At 38.5% G+C, this 25,906-nt stretch overlaps 1 protein-coding gene across 1 annotated transcript in view; it reads left to right on the top strand.

Moving 5' to 3' along the window:
* The window catches only part of LOC114460090 (thrombospondin type-1 domain-containing protein 7A-like), a 289,728-nt gene that overhangs the window by 219,887 nt on the left and 43,935 nt on the right, over positions 1-25,906 (top strand). Inside the window, 3 exon segments of the mRNA XM_028442124.1 lie at positions 2,548-2,552; positions 13,827-13,830; positions 14,001-14,174. Of these exon segments, the coding sequence (XP_028297925.1) occupies positions 2,548-2,552; positions 13,827-13,830; positions 14,001-14,174 (183 nt within the window).

The raw sequence follows: 25,906 nt of genomic DNA, 5'->3' as shown, positions 1-25,906 counted from the left end.
CAGGGGGTGATGTTAGAATCCCTAAATAGTTGGCCATCTATGTAAAGCTTGTCTACGACCAGTTTGAATTACGGCCTCTCTGTCGGTTTTCTTTGAAGATAGGATATAAGGTTTTTCGGCGTTCATTTATTTCTCGAGGGAATTGATCATTCATGCCGAATTGCGTATCTTTAAGTTCCCTACCTTTACTTTAACCTGGATTTTCTGTTGAAAAGTGTTCAAATTTGGCAATGATAGGGCGTGGGTGGTTACCTCTGTGTGGACCGAGACGATGGACACGGTGAAAGGTGATGTTTTCACGGTTTCTGCCGGGATTTTCAGCGCAGACGACATGAAGTTTTTTCAGCAGAGCCTCTGGGTCGTCGTTTGGGGGGTTTCTGGAATACCTGAGAATATTACGTTGTCTCGCATACTGCGAGATTGGATATCCAGGACTGTCTCTTTAAGAAGCTTGTTTTCATTTTCAGCTCTTTTACCTCCGTGGTCACCGCAGATAAAGCCAAATGGATATCTTGATTGACTTTCTGTAAGTCCTGAATTTGTTGGTATGCAAATTCAGGCTGGTTTTCATTTCCTGAAAATCTTGGTGCAGCAAGTCGACCACACCCAGCCTCTTATTGATGGATTTTAGGACCTCGGTGTGGGATTCTGCCTCCAGATCTGACGTGTCTGTTAATGTCGATTCATTTTTTCGGCGTTTAGCGGACTTACCTGATGTGCTCGTGGCTTTCGGTCCGGATTCCATTACGTACTCGGCGTAATATCGGTCGATGAATTCTTCGAGGTCCTCCACTCTGGCTGGTGAGAGGGTGCGTGGTCGGCTCTCGTTTGTGGCGTGGATTTAACGGTAAGAAGTGTTAATATTTACAAATAAACAAAGTTGGTATGCTAGTCAAGGCAGCTAGCCGCCATGTTGAATTTTCACAGACTGTCACGTGACTCTCAGAACATCTCGCGTCTCCTTACCTCCTGCTTGCTCTCCTTACCTCCTGCTTGAAAACAGTTCTATTGTGTGAGGAGACCTGGTCCAGGACCTGGGGAGGGAAACCAGGTGTAGTGGACCTTTGACACAATTAATCATGATATTCTAGAAGAAAAACTTCAAAATTACAGAATAAAGTACAATGCCTTTTAAATGGATTAAAAGCTATATGACAAATAGGAAACAATATGTTGACTTTGAAGAACACACATCAAAATGCCAAACCATACAATGTGGTGTTCCACAGGGTTCAATTTTAGGGCCAAAACTGTTCATTTTATACATAAACGACATTTTCAAAGTCTCAAATTGTCTCAAACTAACGTTGTTTGCAGACGATACAACCATTCTATGCTCAGGTAAAGACATTAAAACTCTAATAGAGTCAACAAATGAGGAACTATCAAAAATTCAAACATGGTTAGATGTAAATAAACTAGCCCTAAACGTCAGTAAAACAAAATTCATTAATTTCAGAAAGAGAAAAATAACAGGAGATATAAGACTGAAACTAAACATGGAAATAATAGAAGAAGTAAAAGAATATAGGGTACTAGGAGTGTGGATGGACGACAAGCTGACCTGGAAAAAACATATACAAATAGTTAAAAACAAAGTTGCTAAAAGCAGTTACATCCTATGGAAGCTTCAACAAATCCTACAAACCAAATCACTTAAAACAATCTATTCTTCACTCATAGCATCGCACTTAAATTACTGCTCCGAAATATGGGGAAATAACTACAAAACGTATCTTGAACCACTATTTAAACTACAAAAAAAGCTATAAGAATTTTACATAAAGCACCACACAACACACACACAAACGAATTATTTGAGAAGTCAAAATACCTAAAACTGCAAGAAATAATACACTACAACACACAAATACACGCATTTAGGGCTTCATCAAAAAAACTACCACATCAAATACAAAAACGTTTCACATACAATCAAAATCCCTATGAATTCAGATATAATAATGTGTTCAGACCAAACAGGGTCATATCAAACGTTGGTAAACATAGTACTGTGTATAGAGCCATGAACCTCTGGAATAACCTTGATGCAGAGACACAACAATCAGTAAATCTGAAAGGATTTAAGGAGAAAACGCGGAGGACATTTCTACACACATACAGATCTCAAGTCAACTCTTCATCAAACTCTACAGCAACGACATGGAACTCATCAACTGGTCATTGAGCCATTGACAAAATCTTCACGACAAGGCGATCACTACAGCACAAACCAGCGTGTCCAAAGGACACATACCCAGGTGGATATGTCATGGATGCACGAGGGAGAAACCAGATGCTCTGTCTCTCCCTGTTGACAGTAGAAGATGTGGAGGACATCTATCTGCTAGGAGTCATGATCTTTGGCCTGCTAATGATGGGGGTATGTGTATGTGTATGTGCCTTTCTGATACATCGTAAGCTGAGGCGACTTTCAGAGGATATGAAGGTTCTCTGAAAGAAGAAGAACTTTACGTTTGGAGAGTTGGAGGAACGTAAACAACGACTGGAAAAGAAAGCTCGAGGAGATACGGAGAAAAAGGACAGTGAGGAGGAGTAACAACAGGAACAATGACTGCAGACGAGAACATATCACATAAAAAAAGACAAAAAAAAAAAAGGGAAGAAACGAGATTTGATGTAAAATTATCTGTGTTCAAATCAGGGGATGGATCTGGATAAGCATAATGCTTTTTTTCCGTCGCCCTTTCCGGCATGAAAAAGGACAAAAAAAAAAAAAAAAAAAAAAAACAATGATGTGATTTTGCTCTGAATGTCAAATGAATTTCTGTGATTGCAACCATGTCGGAAATGAACTGAATAAAATAAAAATAAAAAAAATAAAATAAAAAAAAAATAACTAACTATGTAACTGTAACTAACTATGTAACTGTAACTAACTATGTAACTGTAACTAACTGTAAATAACTAACTATGTAACTGTAACTTACTGTAAATAACTAACTATGTAACTGTAACTAACTGTAAATAACTAACTATGTAACTGTAACTAACTGTAAATAACTAACTATGTAACTGTATCTCACTATGTAACTGTAACTAACTGTAAATAACTAACTATGTAACTGTAACTAACTGTAAATAACTAACTATGTAACTGTAACTCACTATGTAACTGTAACTAACTGTAAATAACTAACTATGTAACTGTATCTCACTATGTAACTGTAACTAACTGTAAATAACTAACTATGTAACTGTAACTAACTGTAAATAACTAACTATGTAACTGTAACTCACTATGTAACTGTAACTTACTGTAAATAACTAACTCTGTTACTGTAACTCACTATGTAACTGTAACTTACTGTAAATAACTAACTATGTAACTGTAACTCACTATGTAACTGTAACTAACTGTAAATAACTAGCTATGTAACTGTAACTCACTATGTAACTGTAACTCACTATGTAACTGTAACTTACTGTAAATAACTAACTCTGTTACTGTAACTCACTATGTAACTGTAACTTACTGTAAATAACTAACTATGTAGCTGTAACTCACTATGTAACTGTAATTCACTATGTAACTGTAACTTACTGTAAATAACTAACTATGGAACTGTAACTAACTATGTAACTGTAACTAACTATGTAACTGTAACTAACTGTAAATAACTGACTATGTAACTGTAACTAACTATGAAACTGTAACTAACTGTAAATAACTAACTATGTAACTGTAACTAACTGTAAATAACTAACTATGTAACTGTAACTCACTATGTAACTGTATCTCACTATGTAACTGTAACTAACTGTAAATAACTAACTATGTAACTGTAACTAACTGTAAATAACTAACTATGTAACTGTAACTCACTATGTAACTGTAACTTACTGTAAATAACTAACTCTGTTACTGTAACTCACTATGTAACTGTAACTTACTGTAAATAACTAACTATGTAACTGTAACTCACTATGTAACTGTAACTAACTGTAAATAACTAGCTATGTAACTGTAACTCACTATGTAACTGTAACTCACTATGTAACTGTAACTTACTGTAAATAACTAACTCTGTTACTGTAACTCACTATGTAACTGTAACTTACTGTAAATAACTAACTATGTAGCTGTAACTCACTATGTAACTGTAATTCACTATGTAACTGTAACTTACTGTAAATAACTAACTCTGTTACTGTAACTCACTATGTAACTGTAACTTACTGTAAATAACTAACTATGTAGCTGTAACTCACTATGTAACTGTAACTCACTATGTAACTGTAACTTACTGTAAATAACTAACTATGGAACTGTAACTAACTATGTAACTGTAACTAACTATGTAACTGTAACTAACTGTAAATAACTGACTATGTAACTGTAACTAACTATGAAACTGTAACTAACTGTAAATAACTAACTATGTAACTGTAACTAACTGTAAATAACTAACTATGTAACTGTAACTAACTGTAAATAACTAACTATGTAACTGTAACTAACTATGAAACTGTAACTAACTGTAAATAACTAACTATGTAACTGTAACTCACTATGTAACTGTAACTCACTATGTAACTGTAACTAACTGTAAATAACTAACTATGTAACTGTAACTAACTATGTAACTGTAACTAACTATGAAACTGTAACTAACTGTAAATAACTAACTATGAAACTGTAACTTACTGTAAATAACTAACTATGTAACTGTAACTAACTATGTAACTGTAACTAACTGTAAATAACTAACTATGTAACTGTAACTAACTATGTAACTCTAACTAACTATGTAACTGTAACTAACTGTAAATAACTAACTATGTAACTGTAACTAACTATGTAACTGTAACAAACTGTAAATAACTAACTATGAAACTGTAACTAACTGTAAATAACTAACTATGTAACTGTAACTTACTGTAAATAACTAACTATGAAACTGTAACTAACTAACTATGTAACTGTAACTAACTATGAAACTGTAACTAACTGTAAATAACTAACTATGTAACTGTAACTAACTATGTAACTGTAACTAACTGTAAATAACTAACTATGTAACTGCAACTAACTATGAAACTGTAACTAACTGTAAATAACTAACTATGTAACTGTAACTAACTATGTAACTGTAACAAACTGTAAATAACTAACTATGAAACTGTAACTAACTGTAAATAACTAACTATGTAACTGTAACTTACTGTAAATAACTAACTATGAAACTGTAACTAACTAACTATGTAACTGTAACTAACTATGAAACTGTAACTAACTGTAAATAACTAACTATGTAACTGTAACTATCTGTAAATAACTAACTATGAAACTGTAACTAACTGTAAATAATTAACTATGTAACTGTAACTAACTGTAAATAACTATGTAACTGTAACTAACTGTAAATAACTATGTAACTGTAACTAACTATGTAACTGTAACTAACTGTAAATAACTAACTATGTAACTGTAACTAACTATGTAACTGTAACTTACTGTAAATAACTAACTATGAAACTGTAACTAACTGTAAATAACTAACTATGTAACTGTAACTAACTATGTAACTGTAACTAACTGTAAATAACTAACTATGTAACTGTAACTAACTATGTAACTGTAACTTACTGTAAATAACTAACTATGAAACTGTAACTAACTGTAAATAACTAACTATGTAACTGTAACTAACTATGAAACTGTAACTGTAACTATGTAACTGTAACTAACTGTAAATAACTAACTATGTAACTGTAACTAACTATGAAACTGTAACTAACTGTAAATAACTAACTATGAAACTGTAACTAACTGAAAATAACTAACTATGTAACTGTAACTAACTGTAAATAACTAACTATGTAACTGTAACTAACTATGTAACTGTAACTAACTATGTAACTGTAACTAACTGTAAATAACTAACTATGTAACTGTAACTAACTATGTAACTGTAACTAACTGTAAATAACTAACTATGTAACTGTAACTAACTGTAAATAACTAACTATGTAACTGTAAATAACTATGTAACTGTAACTAACTGTAAATAACTAACTATGTAACTGTAACTAACTGTAAATAACTAACTATGTAACTGTTACTAACTGTAAATAACTAACTATGAAACTGTAACTAACTGTAAATAACTAACTATGTAACTGTAACTAACTATGTAACTGTAACTCACTATGTAACTGTAACTTACTGTAAATAACTAACTCTGTTACTGTAACTCACTATGTAACTGTAACTAACTGTATATAACTAACTATGAAACTGTAACTCACTATGTAACTGTAACTCACTATGTAACTGTAACTAACTGTAAATAACTAACTCTGTTACTGTAACTCACTATGTAACTGTAACTCACTATGTAACTGTAACTAACTGTAAATAACTAGCTATGTAACTGTAACTAACTATGTATCTGTAACTCACTATGTAACTGTAACTAACTGTAAATAACTAACTATGTAACTGTAACTAACTGTAAATAACTAACTATGTAACTGTAACTCACTATGTAACTGTAACTTACTGTAAATAACTAACTCTGTTACTGTAACTCACTATGTAACTGTAACTTACTGTAAATAACTAACTATGTAACTGTAACTCACTATGTAACTGTAACTAACTGTATATAACTAACTATGAAACTGTAACTCACTATGTAACTGTAACTAACTGTAAATAACTAGCTATGTAATTGTAACTCACTATGTAACTGTAACTCACTATGTAACTGTAACTTACTGTAAATAACTAACTCTGTTACTGTAACTCACTATGTAACTGTAACTAACTGTATATAACTAACTATGAAACTGTAACTCACTATGTAACTGTAACTCACTATGTAACTGTAACTTACTGTAAATAACTAACTATGGAACTGTAACTAACTGTAAATAACTGACTATGTAACTGTAACTAACTGTAAATAACTAACTATGTAACTGTAACTAACTGTAAATAACTAACTATGAAACTGTAACTAACTGTAAATAACTAACTATGTAACTGTAACTAACTGTAAATAACTAACTATTTAACTGTAACTAACTATGAAACTGTAACTAACTATGAAACTGTAACTAACTGTAAATAACTCACTATGTAACTGTAACTCACTATGTAACTGTAACTCACTATGTAACTGTAACTTACTGTAAATAACTACCTCTGTTACTGTAACTCACTATGTAACTGTAACTAACTGTATATAACTAACTATGAAACTGTAACTAACTGTAAATAACTAACTAACTGAGGACTTTATGACATTTTTTAACCATAAAATTCATAAGATTAGAGATAAAATTAGCCACTCCCTGCCTTCACCTGGGCCTGCTGTACCATTAAATGTAAATAGGCCTAACCTAAACTGTTTCACACATATAGGACTTCAGGAACTTAACTCTATTATTTCATCCTCCAAACCATCGACCTGCCTTTCAGATCCGATCCCAACTAAGCTGTTTAAAGAAGTTATTCCCCTGGTCTGCCCATCTTTGTTGGAGACAATAAATATATCCCTATCAATAGGCTACGTGCCACAGTCCTTTAAAGTAGCTGTAATCAAACCCCTTCTCAAAAAACCTACTCTTGATTCCAGCACTTTAGCAAACTACAGGCCTATATCTAATCTTCCTTTTATTTCAAAGATTCTTGAGAAAGTTGTGGCAGCTCAGCTCTGTGAATTTCTTCAAAACAACAGCCTGTTCGAGGACTTCCAGTCAGGCTTTAGAGCTCAACACAGCACAGAGACTGCTTTAGTTAAAGTAACTAATGATCTACTCTGGGCTTCAGATGAAGGACGACTCTCAGTGCTGGTTTTATTAGATCTTAGTGCAGCTTTTGACACTATAGATCACTATATTCTACTAGAGAGATTAGAGGAATTACTTGGAATCACAGGGACTGCCCTAAACTGGTTTAAGTCCTACCTATCTGATAGGTACCAGTTTGTACACGTGAATAATAGGTCTTCTGTGTACACTAAAGTAAGCTACGGGGTTCCTCAGGGCTCTGTGCTAGGTCCAATCCTCTTCTGCATCTATATGATCCCCCTTGGTAATGTTATGAGAAAATACTCTGTTAACTTTCACTGCTATGCTGATGATACCCAACTGTATGTATCAATGAAGCCAGGTGAGACAAATCAGCTATCTAAACTTGAGGCCTGTCTAAAGGACATTAGGGCCTGGATGGACCAAAATTTTCTTCTTCTCAACTCAGACAAGACTGAGGTCATTGTACTGGGCCCACGACACCTTAGAGAAACCTATGCTAGCCTAACTGCCCTAGATGGCATTACTCTGGCACAAAGCACAACTGTTAGAAACCTTGGGGTTCTATTTGATCAGGACTTATCCTTCAACTCTCACATAAAACAAACTTCAAGAACTGCCTTCTTTCATCTCCGTAACATTGCTAAAATCAGATCTATCCTGTCTCAGGGCGACGCCGAAAAACTAGTCCATGCTTTTGTTACCTCTAGACTGGATTATTGTAATTCTCTTTTAGCAGGCTGCCAGAGCAAGTCGCTTAAGACACTTCAGCTGGTTCAAAATGCTGCAGCACGTGTACTGACTAAAACTAGGAGAAGAGATCACATTACTCCTGTATTAGCCTCTCTGCATTGGCTTCCCATAAAATATAGAATAGAATTCAAGATTCTTCTTCTCACTTATAAAGCCCTAAATGGACAGGCACCAGTCTATCTCAAGGAGCTTGTAGTGCCATACAATCCCCCCAGAACACTACGCTCTCAAAATGCTGGACTACTCGTTGTTCCATTCATCTCTAAAAGTAGTATAGGAGGAAGAGCTTTCAGTTATCAGGCCCCACTTCTCTGGAACCATCTACCAACCACGGTTCGGGGGGCAGACACCCTCTCTACCTTTAAGGTTAGGCTCAAAACATTCCTCTTTGGTAAAGCTTTTAGTTAGGAACCAGCTCATAGCTCATAATTAAGATGCAATAGGCATAGACTGCCGGGGGGGGGGGTCTGGCATGCTCGGTTGGAGAGAGGTTGGAGAGGGCGTTAAGAGAGAGGTCATTTAGGTTAGAGAGGGACCGGAGAGGGTCCCATTCCTCTCTCTAACACTCCCTCTATGTCTGCTTCTTCCCTTGTGTGTTTGCTCCTGTTCTCCTTCTGGCTTTTGTCTTGCAGGTCCGTGGGATCCTCAGTGTGGAGTTACAGAGTCTCAACAACTCTGTCTCCACCCTTTCCTCTGCACACACCCAACACAGCATAACGTGGATGGCTGTTCATCATAGGAATGGGATCCACACAAGGTTCCTGCTGCTTAACAGAAGGTTTTCCTTGCCGCCATGATGAATTCATGTTGGGTGTGGGATACATATGTATGTGTATATACGTATATATGCATATGTGTGTATCCATAAAATGAAGAGTTCGTCCTTAAGACTGCTCTACTGTAAAGTGTCTTGAGATACCATTGGTTATGATTTGACGCTATACAAATAAAGATTGATTGATTGATTGAGATTGAACTCACTATGTAACTGTAACTAACTGTAAATAACTAGCTATGTAACTGTAACTCACTATGTAACTGTAACTCACTATGTAACTGTAACTTACTGTAAATAACTAACTATGGAACTGTAACTAACTGTAAATAACTGACTATGTAACTGTAACTAACTATGAAACTGTAACTAACTGTAAATAACTAACTATGTAACTGTAACTAACTTTAAATAACTAACTATGTAACTGTAACTAACTGTAAATAACTAACTATTTAACTGTAACTAACTATGAAACTGTAACTAACTGTAAATAACTCACTATGTAACTGTAACTAACTGTAAATAACTAACTATGTAACTGTAACTAACTATGTAACTGTAACTAACTATGAAACTGTAACTAACTGTAAATAACTAACTATGAAACTGTAACTAACTGTAAATAACTAACTATGTAACTGTAACTTACTGTAAATAACTAACTATGAAACTGTAACTAACTGTAAATAACTAACTATGTAACTGTAACTAACTATGAAACTGTAACTAACTGTAAATAACTAACTATGTAACTGTAACTGACTATGAAACTGTAACTAACTGTAAATAACTAACTATGTAACTGTAACTAACTGTAAATAACTAACTATGTAACTGTAACTAACTATGAAACTGTAACTAACTGTAAATAACTAACTATGAAACTGTAACTAACTGTAAATAACTAACTATGTAACTGTAACTAACTGTAAATAACTAACTATGAAACTGTAAATAACTATGTAACTGTAACTAACTGTAAATAACTAACTATGTAACTGTAACTAACTGTAAATAACTAACTATGTAACTGTAACTAACTGTAAATAACTGACTATGTAACTGTAACTAACTATGAAACTGTAACTAACTGTAAATAACTAACTATGTAACTGTAACTAACTGTAAATAACTAACTATGTAACTGTAAATAACTATGTAACTGTAACTAACTGTAAATAACTAACTATGTAACTGTAAATAACTATGTAACTGTAACTAACTGTAAATAACTAACTATGTAACTGTAACTAACTGTAAATAACTAACTATGTAACTGTAACTAACTGTAAATAACTGACTATGTAACTGTAACTAACTATGAAACTGTAACTAACTGTAAATAACTAACTATGTAACTGTAACTAACTGTAAATAACTAACTATGTAACTGTAACTAACTGTAAATAACTAACTATGTAACTGTAACTAACTATGAAACTGTAACTAACTGTAAATAACTAACTATGTAACTGTAACTAACTGTAAATAACTAACTATGTAACTGTAACTAACTATGAAACTGTAACTAACTGTAAATAACTAACTATGTAACTGTAACTAACTATGTAACTGTAACTAACTGTAAATAACTAACTATGTAACTGTAACTATCTATAAATAACTAACTGTAACTAACTGTAAATAACTAACTATGTAACTGTAACTAACTGTAAATAACTAACTATGTAACTGTAACTAACTGTAAATAACTAACTATGTAACTGTAACTAACTGTAAATAACTAACTATGTAACTGTAACTAATTATGAAACTGTAACTAACTATGAAACTGTAACTAACTGTAAATAACTAACTATGTAACTGTAACTAACTGTAAATAACTAACTATGTAACTGTAACTAATTATGAAACTGTAACTAACTGTAAATAACTAACTATGTAACTGTAACTAACTATGAAACTGTAACTAACTGTAAATAATTAACTATGAAACTGTAACTAACTGTAAATAACTAACTATGTAACTGTAACTAACTGTAAATAACTAACTATGAAACTGTAACTAACTGTAAATAACTAACTATGTAACTGTAACTAATTATGTAACTGTAACTCACTATGTAACTGTAACTTACTGTAAATAACTAACTCTGTTACTGTAACTAACTATGTAACTGTAACTAACTGTAAATAACTAACTATGAAACTGTAACTCACTATGAAACTGTAACTCACTATGTAACTGTAACTCACTATGTAACTGTAACTAACTGTAAATAACTAACTATGTAACTGTAACTAACTGTAAATAACTAACTATGTAACTGTAACTAACTATGAAACTGTAACTAACTGTAAATAACTAACTATGTAACTGTAACTAACTGTAAATAACTAACTATGTAACTGTAACTAACTGTAAATAACTAACTATGTAACTGTAACTAACTATGAAACTGTAACTAACTGTAAATAACTAACTATGTAACTGTAACTAACTGTAAATAACTAACTATGTAACTGTAACTAACTGTAAATAACTAACTATGTAACTGTAACTAACTATGAAACTGTAACTAACTGTAAATAACTAACTATGTAACTGTAACTAACTGTAAATAACTAACTATGTAACTGTAACTAACTGTAAATAACTAACTATGTAACTGTAACTAACTATGAAACTGTAACTAACTGTAAATAACTAACTATGTAACTGTAACTAACTGTAAATAACTAACTATGTAACTGTAACTCACTATGTAACTGTAACTCACTATGTAACTGTAACTAACTGTAAATAACTAACTATGTAACTGTAACTAAGTATGTAACTGTAACTAACTATGAAACTGTAACTAACTGTAAATAACTAAATATGAAACTGTAACTAACTGTAAATAACTAACTATGTAACTGTAACTAACTATGTAACTGTAACTAACTGTAAATAACTAACTATGTAACTGTAACTAATTATGAAACTGTAAATAACTAACTATGTAACTGTAACTAACTATGAAACTGTAACTAACTGTAAATAATTAACTATGAAACTGTAACTAACTGTAAATAACTAACTATGTAACTGTAACTAACTGTAAATAACTAACTATGAAACTGTAACTAACTGTAAATAACTAACTATGTAACTGTAACTTACTGTAAATAACTAACTCTGTTACTGTAACTAACTATGAAACTGTAACTAACTGTAAATAACTAACTATGAAACTGTAACTCACTATGTAACTGTAACTCACTATGTAACTGTAACTAACTGTAAATAACTAACTATGTAACTGTAACTAACTGTAAATAACTAACTATGAAACTGTAACTCACTATGTAACTGTAACTCACTATGTAACTGTAACTTACTGTAAATAACTAACTATGTAACTGTAACTAACTGTAAATAACTAACTATGTAACTGTAACTAACTATGAAACTGTAACTAACTGTAAATAACTAACTATGTAACTGTAACTAACTGTAAATAACCAACTATGTAACTGTAACTAACTGTAAATAACTAACTATGTAACTGTAACTAACTATGTAACCGTAACTAACTGTAAATAACTAACTATGTAACTGTAACTAACTGTAAATAACTAACTATGTAACTGTAACTAACTATGTAACTGTAACTAATTATGTAACTGTAACTAACTGTAAATAACTAACTATGTAACTGTAACTAACTGTAAATAACTAACTATGTAACTGTAACTAACTATGTAACTGTAACTAACTGTAAATAACTAACTATGTAACTGTAAATAACTATGTAACTGTAACTAACTGTAAATAACTAACTATGTAACTGTAACTAACTGTAAATAACTAACTATGTAACTGTAAATAACTATGTAACTGTAACTAACTGTAAATAACTAACTATGTAACTGTAACTAACTGTAAATAACTAACTATGTAACTGTAACTAACTGTAAATAACTAACTATGTAACTGTTACTAACTGTAAATAACTAACTATGTAACTGTAACTAACTGTAAATAACTAACTATGAAACTGTTACTAACTGTAAATAACTAACTATGTAACTGTTACTAACTGTAAATAACTAACTATGTAACTGTAACTAACTGTAAATAACTAACTATGTAACTGTAACTAACTGTAAATAACTAACTATGAAACTGTTACTAACTGTAAATAACTAACTATGAAACTGTTACTAACTGTAAATAACTAACTATGTAACTGTAACTAACTGTAAATAACTAACTATGTAACTGTTACTAACTGTAAATAACTAACTATGTAACTGTAACTAACTGTAAATAACTAACTATGTAACTGTTACTAACTGTAAATAACTAACTATGTAACTGTAACTAACTGTAAATAACTAACTATGTAACTGTAACTAACTGTAATTAACTAACTATGTAACTGTTACTAACTGTAAATAACTAACTATGTAACTGTTACTAACTGTAAATAACTAACTATGAAACTGTAACTAACTGTAAATAACTAACTATGTAACTGTAACTAACTGTATGTAATGTACGTAGAGATGTACGGATCCAATTGGCGGTTTTCAAAAGCCTGCGCTGAACAAGCGCGCGTTCATTTATTTGTTTGTTTATTTATTTATTTTTGTTTGTTTATTTATTTAATTGTTTGTTTGTTTGTTTGTTTACTTATTTTTGTTTGTTTATTTTTTTCATTGTTTGTTTGTTGTACAGGTGAATGCTACATGATGGAGTGGTCCGACTGGAGCGTGTGCGTTAGCTTGTGTGTTAAAGGAACCAGTGCAGACTTTGGTTCTGTGCGTGTGCGTTCCCGTGCTGTGGTGGCACAAGAACCAGAGAACCTGCAACTATGTCCAGACCAGCAGTGGGAGTCTGAGCCCTGTACTGGTGAGAAGTGTTCTAGAATAGAATACAGTAGAATATAATGCATTACTGTACTGGTGAGAAGTGTTCTAGAATAGAATACAGTAGAATATAATGCATTACTGTACTGGTGAGAAGTGTTCTAGAGTAGAATACAGTAGAATACAATGCATTACTGTACTGGTGAGAAGTGTTCTAGAGTAGAATACAGTAGAATACAATACATTACTGTACTGGTGAGAAGTGTTCTAGAATAGAATACAGTAGAATATAATGCATTACTGTACTGGTGAGAAGTGTTCTAGAGTAGAATACAGTAGAATACAATGCATTACTGTACTGGTGAGAAGTGTTCTAGAGTAGAATACAGTAGAATACAATGCATTACTGTACTGGTGAGAAGTGTTCTAGAGTAGAATACAGTAGAATACAATGCATTACTGTACTGGTGAGAAGTGTTCTAGAATAGAATACAGTAGAATACAATGCATTACTGTACTGGTGAGAAGTGTTCTAGAATAGAATACAGTAGAATATAATGCATTACTGTACTGGTGAGAAGTGTTCTAGAGTAGAATACAGTAGAATACAATACATTACTGTACTGGTGAGAAGTGTTCTAGAATAGAATACAGTAGAATACAATGCATTACTGTACTGGTGAGAAGTGTTCTAGAATAGAATACAGTAGAATACAATGCATTACTGTACTGGTGAGAAGTGTTCTAGAATAGAATACAGTAGAATATAATGCATTACTGTACTGGTGAGAAGTGTTCTAGAATAGAATACAGTAAAATACAATACATTACTGTACTGGTGAGAAGTGTTCTAGAATAGAATACAGTAGAATACAATGCATTACTGTACTGGTGAGAAGTGTTCTAGAATAGAATACAGTAGAATACAATGCATTACTGTACTGGTGAGAAGTGTTCCATCATCATTAACCTTAATATCAGTGACATGATGATACAGCAGCCAATATAGAATACAATACAATAGAGTAGAATAGAGTACAGTACAATACAATACAATACATTACAGTAGAGTAGAGTACAGTACAGTACAATACAATACAATAGAGAAGAATAAATTTTATTGGCCAAGTTATGTCGTTATACACATGAGGAATTTGACTTGGTGAACTGTACTCTCTCCAGTAATGTAAACATTAAATAATAACATTTAACTAGAAAAAAAAATATATATATATATATATATATATATAAACATCAATATAAACAGTAGTTCGACTAATATGTGCAAAATTAAATGAAATAATATACCAAGATAAGATTGACAGCCTGGGGGAACAAACTGTTTTTATGACATACAGTGATCTGTAGCGTCTGCCGGAGGGGAGGAGTTTAAACAGATTGTGTGCAGGGTGGGAGGAGTCTGCAGTGATGTTTCCTGACCCTGGACAGGTATAAGTCTATGATGGAGGACAGATCAACACTAATGATCTTTTCTACAGTCCTGATTATCCTTTGTAGTCTGTGTTTGTATAGTTTGGTTGTAGATCCAAACCAGACAGTGATGGAGGTTCACAGAACAGACTGAATGATGGAGGTGTAGAACATGATCAGCAGCTCCTGGGACAGGTTGAACTTCCTCAGCTGTTACAGGAAGTACTTCTTCTGCTGTTACAGGAAGTACTTCCTCAGGTAATACAGGAAGTACTTCCTCAGCTGTTACTGAAAAAGGCACAGCAGAGGAAGTACTTCCTGTATCACCTGAGGAAGTACTTCCTCTGCTGTGCCTTTTTCCTGGTTGTGTCTATGTGGGAGGTCCACTTCAGGTCCTGTGAGATTGTGGATCTCAGGAACCTGAAGGAGTCCATGGTAGACACTTTGCTATTCAGAATGGTAAGGGGGGGGAGTGGGGGGGATTTCTCCTGAAGTCCACTGTCATCTCCACAGTCTTGAGCGGGTTCAGTTCCAGATGTTTCTGACTCCACCAGAGATCCAGCTGTTCCACCTCCGTCTGAAGGCAGACTCGTCCCCATCCCTGATGAGACCGATGATGGTGGTGTCGTCTGCAAACTTCAGGAGTTTCACAGAGGGGTCCCCTGAGGTGCAGTCATTGGTGTAGAGGGAGAATAGCAGTGGGGAGAGAACACACCCCTGAGGGGCGCCAGTGCTGAGTGACCGGGTGTTGGATGTGATGCTTCCCAGCCTTACTTGCTGCTTCCTGTCAGACAGGAAGTTGGTGATCCACTGACAGGTGGAGGCCGGCACTGTGAGCTGGGTGAGTTTCTGGTGAAGGATGTCCAGGATGATGGTGTTGAATGCAGAGCTGAAATCCACAAACAGGATCCTAGCGTAGGTCCCTGGGGAGTCGAGGTGGTGCAGGATGTAGTTCAGTCCAATGTTGACTACATCCTCTACTGACCTGTTTGCCCGATAGGCAAACTGCAGGGGGTCCAGCAGGGGTCCTGTGATGTCCTTCAGGTGGCTCAGTACCAGCCTCTCAAAGGACTTCATGACTACAGACGTCAGAGCAATGGGTCGATAGTCATTGATCCTGTGATGGCAGGTTTCTGTAGGACTGAGACGATGCTGGAGCTTTAGAAGCAGAAGGTACTTCACACAGCTTCAGTGATGTGTTGAAGATCTGTGTGAAGATGTGGACCAGCTGCTCAGCACAGGCTTTCAGACAGGAGGGAGATACTCTGTCTGGTCCTGGAGCCTTTTTGATCTTTTGTTTCTTGAATAGCTGGCACACATCTCTGTCATTGATCTTCAGGGTAGGTGGGGGGTCAGAGGGTGAGGTGGGGGCAAGTGGGGGGAGCAGGAAGGGCAGAGTCCAGGTGATGGTCTGATGCTAATGAGCTGGGGGGTGGGTGTGAAAACCTGCAGTAAAAGCTATTCAGGTCTTCAGCCAGTCTTTTGTTACCTGCAGGGTGGGGGGAGGGTTTCCTGTAGTTGGTGACCTTCTGAAGGGTCTTTGTCTGAGAAGCTTTGTTTTAGCTTCTCAGTGTAGCACCTCTTGTCTACTCTGATCTCCTTGGTTAGTGTGTACTTAGTCTGCTTAAACAGGACCCAGTCCCCACTCCTGTAGGCTTCCTCCTTAGCCTGACGCAGCATCCTGAGTTGAGGTGTGAACCAGGGTTTGTTGTTGTTGTATGTGCAGAAGGTCCTGGTCTGCACACACATGTTCTCACAGAAGCTGATGTAAGATGTCACAGTATCAGTCAGTTCATCTAGGTCTGATGCAGCTTCAAAAACCCTCCAATCAGTGCAGTCAAAGCAGTCCTGTAACTCCTCCCCCTCTGTCCACCTCTTTACAGTCCTTACTACAGGTTTAGCAGATTTAAACTTCTGCCTGTAGGTCAGGATGAGATGAATCAGACAGTGATCAGAGAGCCCCAAAGCTGCACGGGGAACAGAGTGATATGAATCCTTTATTACAGTGTAGCAGTGGTCCAGTGTGTTAGCCCCCCTGGTGGGACACTTTATATGTTGTCTGTATTTAGGGAGTTCGTGGGTTAGATTTGCTCTGTTAAAATCCTCTAGAATGATTAGCAAAGAGTCTGGATGTTGTTTCTCCACGTCTGTTATCTGGTCGACCAGGTGCTGTAACGCCTCTGTTACACTAGCCTGAGGTGGGATGTAAACACCAACCATGACAAACGAGGAGAATAAAACGGTTTACAGTTTATAAAAAAACTCTCCAGATTAGGGCTACACGTCTGTTTCAACACTGTAACATCTGTACACCAACCTTGGTTAATGTAAAAGCATAGACTATTATTGTCCATTATAGATCATTATAGACAATTATTGACCACAATAGAGCCATTATTGACTATTATAGATTATTATAGACCAATATAGACCATTGAAGACCATTATAGACGATTATAGACGAGTATAGACTATTATAGAGCCATTAGAGAGTCATTAGAGGCCATTTGAGATCATAACAGATCAATATACTGTACCTTTATAGACGATTATATATCTTTATAGATTCATTATTGGCTATTATAGATCTTTATAGAGCTAATATAGACCATTGAAGACCTATTTTAGACCTTCATAGATCATTATAGATCATTATATATAATTTTAGACTTTTGTAAATCATTATTATGATTATTTTAAAGTCATTGTAGATCATTATAGACAATTATAGATTATTATAGACCTTTATAGAGCCATTATTGACTTTTATAAATCCTTATAGACCATTATAGAGCCATTATTGACCATTATAAACGATTATTGACTATCATAGATCATTATAGAGCCAACATTGACTATTATTGATCATTGTAATAATAATAATAATAATGAATTTTATTTATAATGCACTTTACATTTCAAATAAAATCTCAAAGTGCTACATAGTAAACAGGATAAAAATACAATACAATACAACAATAAAAGCAGGACAAGTTAAAATTAGCTATAGGCTTTTTTAAAAAGGAAGGTCTTTAGTCCTTTTTTAAAAGCATCCACCGTCTGTGGAGACCTAAGGTGGTCAGGAAGGGCGTTCCACAGACGAGGAGCGGCAGCTTCGAAAGCCCTGTCCCTCATGGTCATGAGCCGCGCCCTGGGCGCGAGCAGACGGTGCTGTTGGCCTGACCGGGTCCTGGTTGAGGTGTGTGGTGTGAGGAGGTCAGTGAGGTAGGTGGGGCATCACCGTGCAGACAGTGGTGGGTGTGCAGGAGGACCTTGTACTCTATGCGGGAGGAGATGGGGAGCCAGTGGAGAGTGCGGAGTATGGGGGTGATGTGATCGTATTTCCGCACCCTCATCAGGACCCTGGCAGCGCTGTTTTGGACAAACTGGAGTTTTTGGATGTTCCTGCCAGGGATCCCGATGAGGAGAGCGTTACAGTAGTCCAACCTGGAGGAGACAAACGCATGGACGAGCCTCTCTGCAGCCGAAAGGGAGAGGAAAGGACGGAGTTTAGAGATGTTACGGAGGTGAAAGAAAGAGGTTTTGCATATGTGGGTGACATGGTTGTCGAAGGAGAGGTGGGGGTCAAACTTCACCCCAAGGTTGGTAATGGAGGGAGAGAGGGGAATGCTGTGGCCAAAAATTTTAACTGAGGCGATGGGGGAGGCACGGAGTTGTTGAGGGGTACCAGTTTGGCTTCTGTTTTTGAGCCATTCAGCTGCAAGAAGTTTTGTCTCATCCATGCGTTTATCTCCTCCAGGCAGGAGCTGAGATGAGCGAGGGTGGCAGAGGGGGACCCAGAGGGGGAGACCTTGGGGTAGAGTTGTGTGTCGTCAGCGTAGCAGTGGAAGTTAATTCCGTGCCTGCCGACGACACACCCGAGGGGAAGCATGTAAATAGTGAAGAGGGTGGGGCCGAGCACGGAGCCCTGGGGGACCCTACAGGTGACAGTGTGGGGGCAGGATTTAGCATTCCCCAGGACCACGTACTCGGTCCTGTCAGTGAGGTAGGAACGGAACCAGTGAAGGACGGTGTCAGAGAGGCCAATTTGCTGGAGACGGTGGAGAAGGATGTTGTGGTCGATGGTGTCAAAGGCAGCAGAGAGGTTGAGAAGAATGAGGAGGGATGTGGAACCGGAGTCGGAGGTCATCAGCAGGTCATTTGTGACTCTGATGAGCGCTGTTTCTGTACTGTGGGAGGGGCGGAAACCAGATTGGAATTTTTCATGTAGGCTGTTAGTTTTGAGGTGATTGTGGAGCTGAGAGGAGACTACTTTTTCCAGGATTTTAAATATGAATGGGAGGTTGGAGATGGGACGGTAATTTGATAAGTTTTCAGGGTCAAGAGAAGGTTTTTTCAGGAGTGGTTTGATTAAAGCTGTTTTGAGGGAAAGTGGGACGTTGCCAGTTTTCAGGGAGAGATTGATGATTTTTGTTATGAGGGGGCTAATGATTTGGTTGTGACTTTTGAGCAGAGGAGAGGGAATGGGATCCAAGGAGCAGGTGGATGATTTTGAGGAGCAGACAATCTTCTCGACCTCGAATCATGGCGCCCCCCGAGGCAGACGTGTTTGCTCGCTCCGCTCGCGAATGCCGACTTTTTCTTCTTTTTTGTGTTTTCTTCTTTTTTCCCACGACATTGCACAACTGTCGTGCGCTGCTAACATACGATAGACATACTCTACTGAACATTGCAAACTCAAAAAGATCTGAGTTTACTGGATTTTTACCTCCGGAGCTACAACTCATTGTGCGCTCCGGCGGCCACCGCCATCACCACGAGGAAGACCCAGACGCACCGACCTCGACCTCGAGTGAACCAGCTGACCCAAGGAGAGTGCTCCGGAGACGGCGACGTAAGAGAGGCAAGAGGGGAGGGCTCCATGCTCGGCTGAAAGCCCGTGCCAACCGACCACCGCTACCCAGCCTCCTGCTTGCTAACGTGCGGTCTCTGGAGAACAAACTGCACGAGCTAAGAGCCAGGATGACAACACACCGGGAAATGAGAGAATGCTGTGCCCTCATTTTCACTGAAACCTGGCTCTCACACAACGTCCCGGAGTCGGCGGTGCAGCTCGAGACTCACTCGGTGCACCGCGGAGACAGGACAGCAGCCTCCGGTAAGAGGAAAGGGGGCGGTGTGTGTGTGTTTATCAACAACGCGTGGTGCGGAGATATACAGACCGTACACAAGCACTGTTCACCGGACGTGGAGTTTTTATTGCTGAGATGCCGTCCCTACTACCTACCAAGGGAATTTACGTCTGTGTTTCTGGCCGCTGTGTACATTCCGCCGCGAGCCAACACTACCGTAGCGCTCGGTAAACTCCACGACGTCATCAGCGAACTCGAGACGGCACATCCCGATGCCGTTTTGATTGCCGCCGGCGACTTCAACCACTGCAACTTACGGTCTGTATTTCCCAAATATTACCAGCATGTGGACATTCCCACCCGTGAGAAAAACACCCTGGATCATGTTTACACCAACATACGTGGGGCATACAGGGCTGCACCCCGCCCCCACTTCGGACAATCGGACCACATCTCTTTGTTCCTGTATCCGGCCTACAGACAAAGACTGAAGCACTCACCCCCGATCACCAAACAGGTTAAGCTCTGGACCCCAGAGACTGAGGGCACATTGCAGGACTGTTTTGCTAGGACAGACTGGGATGTGTTTAGAGCTGCAGCCACACTGGAGGACTCTTCTGTCAACGTGCAGGACTATGCTGAGTACGTGACTGGGTACATTAGCACTTGTGTCAACAACATCGTACCCACCGCACAAGTCAAGAAGTTTCCCAACCAGAAGCCCTGGATAAACAGTCAGGTACGACACATGCTGCGTGCTCGCTCTGCTGCATACACATCTGGCAATGAGAGTGAGTACAAAACTGCAAAGTACGGACTGAGGAAGGCCATCACAGCGGCTAAGAAGCAGTACAGAGAGAAGCTGGATGACTTCTACTCCACTGCTGACTCTGGGCGGATGTGGCAAGGCCTGCAGCACATCACTGACTACAGGACCAGCTCCAGCACCACCAGCACCTCAGACAGCCTGCCAGATGACCTCAACACTTTCTACGCACGCTTTGAGATCTCCAACCCCAGCACAGAGAGGAGGCATCTACTTAACCCCCAACCGCCCTCCCACCCCCCACTGGTCGTCTCATCAGCCGAGGTACGCACGGTCCTGAGGAGGATAAACCCCCGCAAAGCAGCAGGACCAGACAACATTCCTGGGCGGGCCCTCAGAGCATGCACCAACAAGCTGACAGACGTGCTCACCTCCATCTTCAACCTTTCCCTCAGTCAGAGCACCGTACCCTCCTGCTTCAAGACCACCACCATCGTCCCCCTCCCCAAGAAGAGCCCCCCCACCTGCCTGAATGACTACAGGCCAGTAGCACTCACTCCAATCATTATGAAGTGCTTTGAGAGGGTGGTGCTGACCCACATTCGGAGCAGCATACCGGACACACTGGACCCCCTGCAGTATGCCTATCGTCCCAACAGGTCCACCTCGGATGCCATTGCTGCTGCCCTTCACTTCTCCCTCTCCCACCTGGAAAATAAAGACTCCTACATCAGGATGCTCTTTATAGACTACAGCTCTGCCTTCAACACGGTCATCCCCCACAAACTCACCCACAAACTGTTTTCCCTTGGACTCCACCCCTCCCTCTGTGACTGGCTCCAGGACTTTCTTACTGGCAGCCCCCAGTCTGTCAGGATTGGGTCCAGGACTTCAGCCAGCCTTATCACGACCATTGGCACTCCTCAGGGTTGTGTCCTCAGCCCCATCCTCTACACCCTCTTCACCCACGACTGTGTCGCCTCCCACAAGGACAACGCCATCCTGAAGTTTGCGGACGACACCGCAGTGATAGGACGTATCACTGGCGGAGACGAAGCAGCCTACAGGGGGGAGGTGTCCAGTCTGGTGACGTGGTGTGAGGACAACAACCTCACCCTCAACACGGAAAAGACGAAGGAGCTGATAGTGGACATGAGGAAGGAGAGGGGTCCTCATCAGCCACTGTCTATCCAGGAGCTGGAAGTGGAAAGGGTGAGCAGTTTCAAATATCTTGGGGTCCACATCAGAGACGACCTCACCTGGACTCTCAACACCACACAGCTAGAGAAGAAAGCTCAACAGTGGCTGTACTTCCTGAGGAGGCTGAGGAAATTTGGGATGTCCTCAAAGATCCTCAGCAACTTCTACAGCTGCATTGTTGAGCCCATCCTGACCAGCTGCATCACCGTGTGGTACGGCAACACCACTGTCATGGACCGCAAACGCTTGCAGAGAGTAGTGAAGACTGCTACGAAGATCACCAGGTCCACTCACCCCCAACACGGACTGTTCACACTTCTACCCTCAGGCCGGAGGTACAGAAGTGTGAAATGCAGGACCAGCAGACTCAAAAACTCCTTCTTCCCCTCGGCCATTAGACTCCTAAATAAGTGATTGGAGTCTAATGAACTATTCATTCACCCCCCCCCCCCTTCTCCACTGTACTTTGCACACCACCTGCATTCGCACTTTAGATGCACCCATGCACAGCTAACACCATGTCTCTCTATTATGAAACAGCTTTTATGCACATACCATTGTATATATCACCTCTCCTCTGTATAGTTAATATATTTGTATTTTTTAATTGTACAGGTGTTTTGTATTTAATGTTCAGGTTTTGTTGAATAACAGTGTTGCATGCCACTGTATTTATTATAGTTCTTTTATCTCGATTTATTCCTTTATTATTTATTCCTTTATTACGTAGGCATTCACTGGCGGTCGGCAAAGCAAGAATTTCATTGTACAGGGAAACATGTTTCTAACTGTACAGATGACAATAAACACTTTGACTTGACTTTGACTTGACTTGACTTTGACTTGACTGCTGCGTTGTGGGTATGAAGTGTGTGAGATGTTGTTTAACGGGTGTGGTCGAGATGTCATGGATGGAATTTTGAAGAGGTGCGAGAGATGAGCGGATATTGTCAATTTTGGATGTAAAACTATCAAGGAAAATGTTGCAGTTTATTGCTGTAGGTGTGTGATGTGATGGGATCTGTGGTTTGAGGAGATGGCTGACAGTGGAAAATAGTTTTTTTGAGTTTCCTGGGTTGTTATTGATGACTGTTGAATAGTGTTCAGACCTGGCGGTGGAGAGGGCTTTTGCTTATGTGTGTTGATGTTCCCGGTAGGCCAACTTATGCACCGTCAGGCTAGATGTTTTGCTGGCTCGCTCCAGGGCGCGGCCCAACCTTTTCATGGCCCTGAGTTTGTCTGTGAACCAGGGAGCTGATCGGGTGAAAGTGACAGTCTGGGTTTTTTGTGGGGCATGAATGTCCAGGATGGAGCTGAGGTTGTCGTTGTAGTAGTCCATAAGATCGCTGACTGATGAGGACAGAGGGGGTGAAAGAAGCTGAAGGTGCTGGATGAAGGAGGTGGAGTCATTGTTCTTGGTGTTCCTGTATGTCATCTGTCGTTTTGGTTTGGTGAGATGGGATGATAAGGGGACTTTGATTGTCACTGCCTGGTGGTCAGAAACTCCAATGTCATGAATATGGAGATCTGTGAGAGGGATGGAGTCTGTGATGATCAAGTCCAGTATATGGCCCTTATTGTGTGTGGGTCCATCAACAAGCTGCTGTAGGTTGAGGCAATCCAGGACCTGTTTAAAATCAGATGTTTGTCGGGAGGTGTGAGAGTCCATGTGTATATTGAAATCCCCAATAACCAGGATGTTTTGTGTGATGTGCATAGGGAGATGAGAAAATCATGTATGTCTGAGATGAAGGTTGGTTGTGATTTGGGGGGGCGATAAATGAGGGCTATAGTTGCTGAGAGGGGATGTTTGCATTGAGGGACCAAGCTTTCAAATGAAGTGACATTGGGCACAGGCAGAGGAGAAAGGTGAATATTTTCGCAGAATATTACAGCAAGCCCCCCACCACGTCTGGTTGTGCGGGCCTTTTCCAGGTACGAGTACCCAGGGGGGCATGCCTCATTGAGGACTGAGTAGACCCCAGGCTGTTGCCAGGTCTCAGAGAGGCACATAATGTCTGTCTTTATCTAAGATGTGGTCATGCATAAGTCCAGATTTATTTGACAGAGATTGAACGTTTAGTTGTTGTAGTGTGAGATGTGTTTTTGAGTCCAGTTTCTTTAGTGAGCGGAGGAGAGTGAAATTCACTCCGGGTTTTCTGTTAACTGTACCTTGGGCGGCAGCGTTCTGATGACGTAGCTGGTGATGACGTGACTGCTGTGCGACGGGACGTGCTGGAGACCAGAGGGACGCGATGGAGCCGCAACCGCCGTGTCTGTTCACAGTGAACCGGCGGCCGGATCCCCGGTGGATGTAGCGAGGCCTGTATGGCAGACCCAGTTGCACTGGAGCTCGGGTGTTGAAGAGCCCCTGGATCCGCGCTAGGCCTTCGGACCTCACGATGTGCGGAAAAACACCGGCGCTAGCGGTTAGCCATAGAGCCGGCGAGCAGAGACTGATGACGGCGGCCATGCAGGCGGCGATAATCCCCAGACTCCACAGCGATGCCACTCCACGTATTGAAATCCAAAAATGTCAGGGGAGGACGGATTCTGCAGAGAAGCAGCGAATAGTCGGCGCCAGCGTCCTCTCCTCGCACGTCCTCCCACCTCCTCCGACTCTAACTTTCTCAGTGTTTAATCACAGCAGATCCAGCAGACCATTATAGACTATCATAGATCATTATAGAGCCGTTATTGAGCCATCATTGACTATTATAGATCACTATAGACCAATATATACCATTATGGAGCATTATAGACGATCATAGATTATTATGGATCATTTTATATCATTTTAGACGATTGTAAATCATTATAATGATCATTTGATTATTTTAAAGTCATTATAGATAATAGAAAATTATAGATTATTATAGACCTTTATAGACGATTATAGAACCAATATTGACTTTTATAGACAATTATTGAATATCATAGATCATTATAGAGCCAGTATAAACCATTGGACACCCTTATAGACTATTATAGAGCCATTATTGGCTAATATAGATCATTTTAGACCCTTATAGACCATTATAGATCATTATAGACCATTATGGACCTTTATAAATTCATATAGATCAATATGGACTATTGTAGATCATTTTATATCACTATAGAGCCATTATAGACTTTTATTGATCCATTATTGACTATTATTGATACATATACACCATTATAGAGCCATTATAGAACATTTGAGACATTATAGATTATTATAGATCCATTATTGGCCATTATAGATCAATGTTTACTATGATAGACTGAGACCATTACAGATCA

Source organism: Gouania willdenowi, unplaced genomic scaffold (assembly GCF_900634775.1).
Source record: "Gouania willdenowi unplaced genomic scaffold, fGouWil2.1 scaffold_3_arrow_ctg1, whole genome shotgun sequence".
Classification (NCBI taxonomy): Eukaryota; Metazoa; Chordata; class Actinopteri; order Blenniiformes; family Gobiesocidae; genus Gouania; species Gouania willdenowi.
Note: the sequence above shows the minus strand (reverse complement) of the source record. Positions and strands in the feature narration are given on the sequence as shown.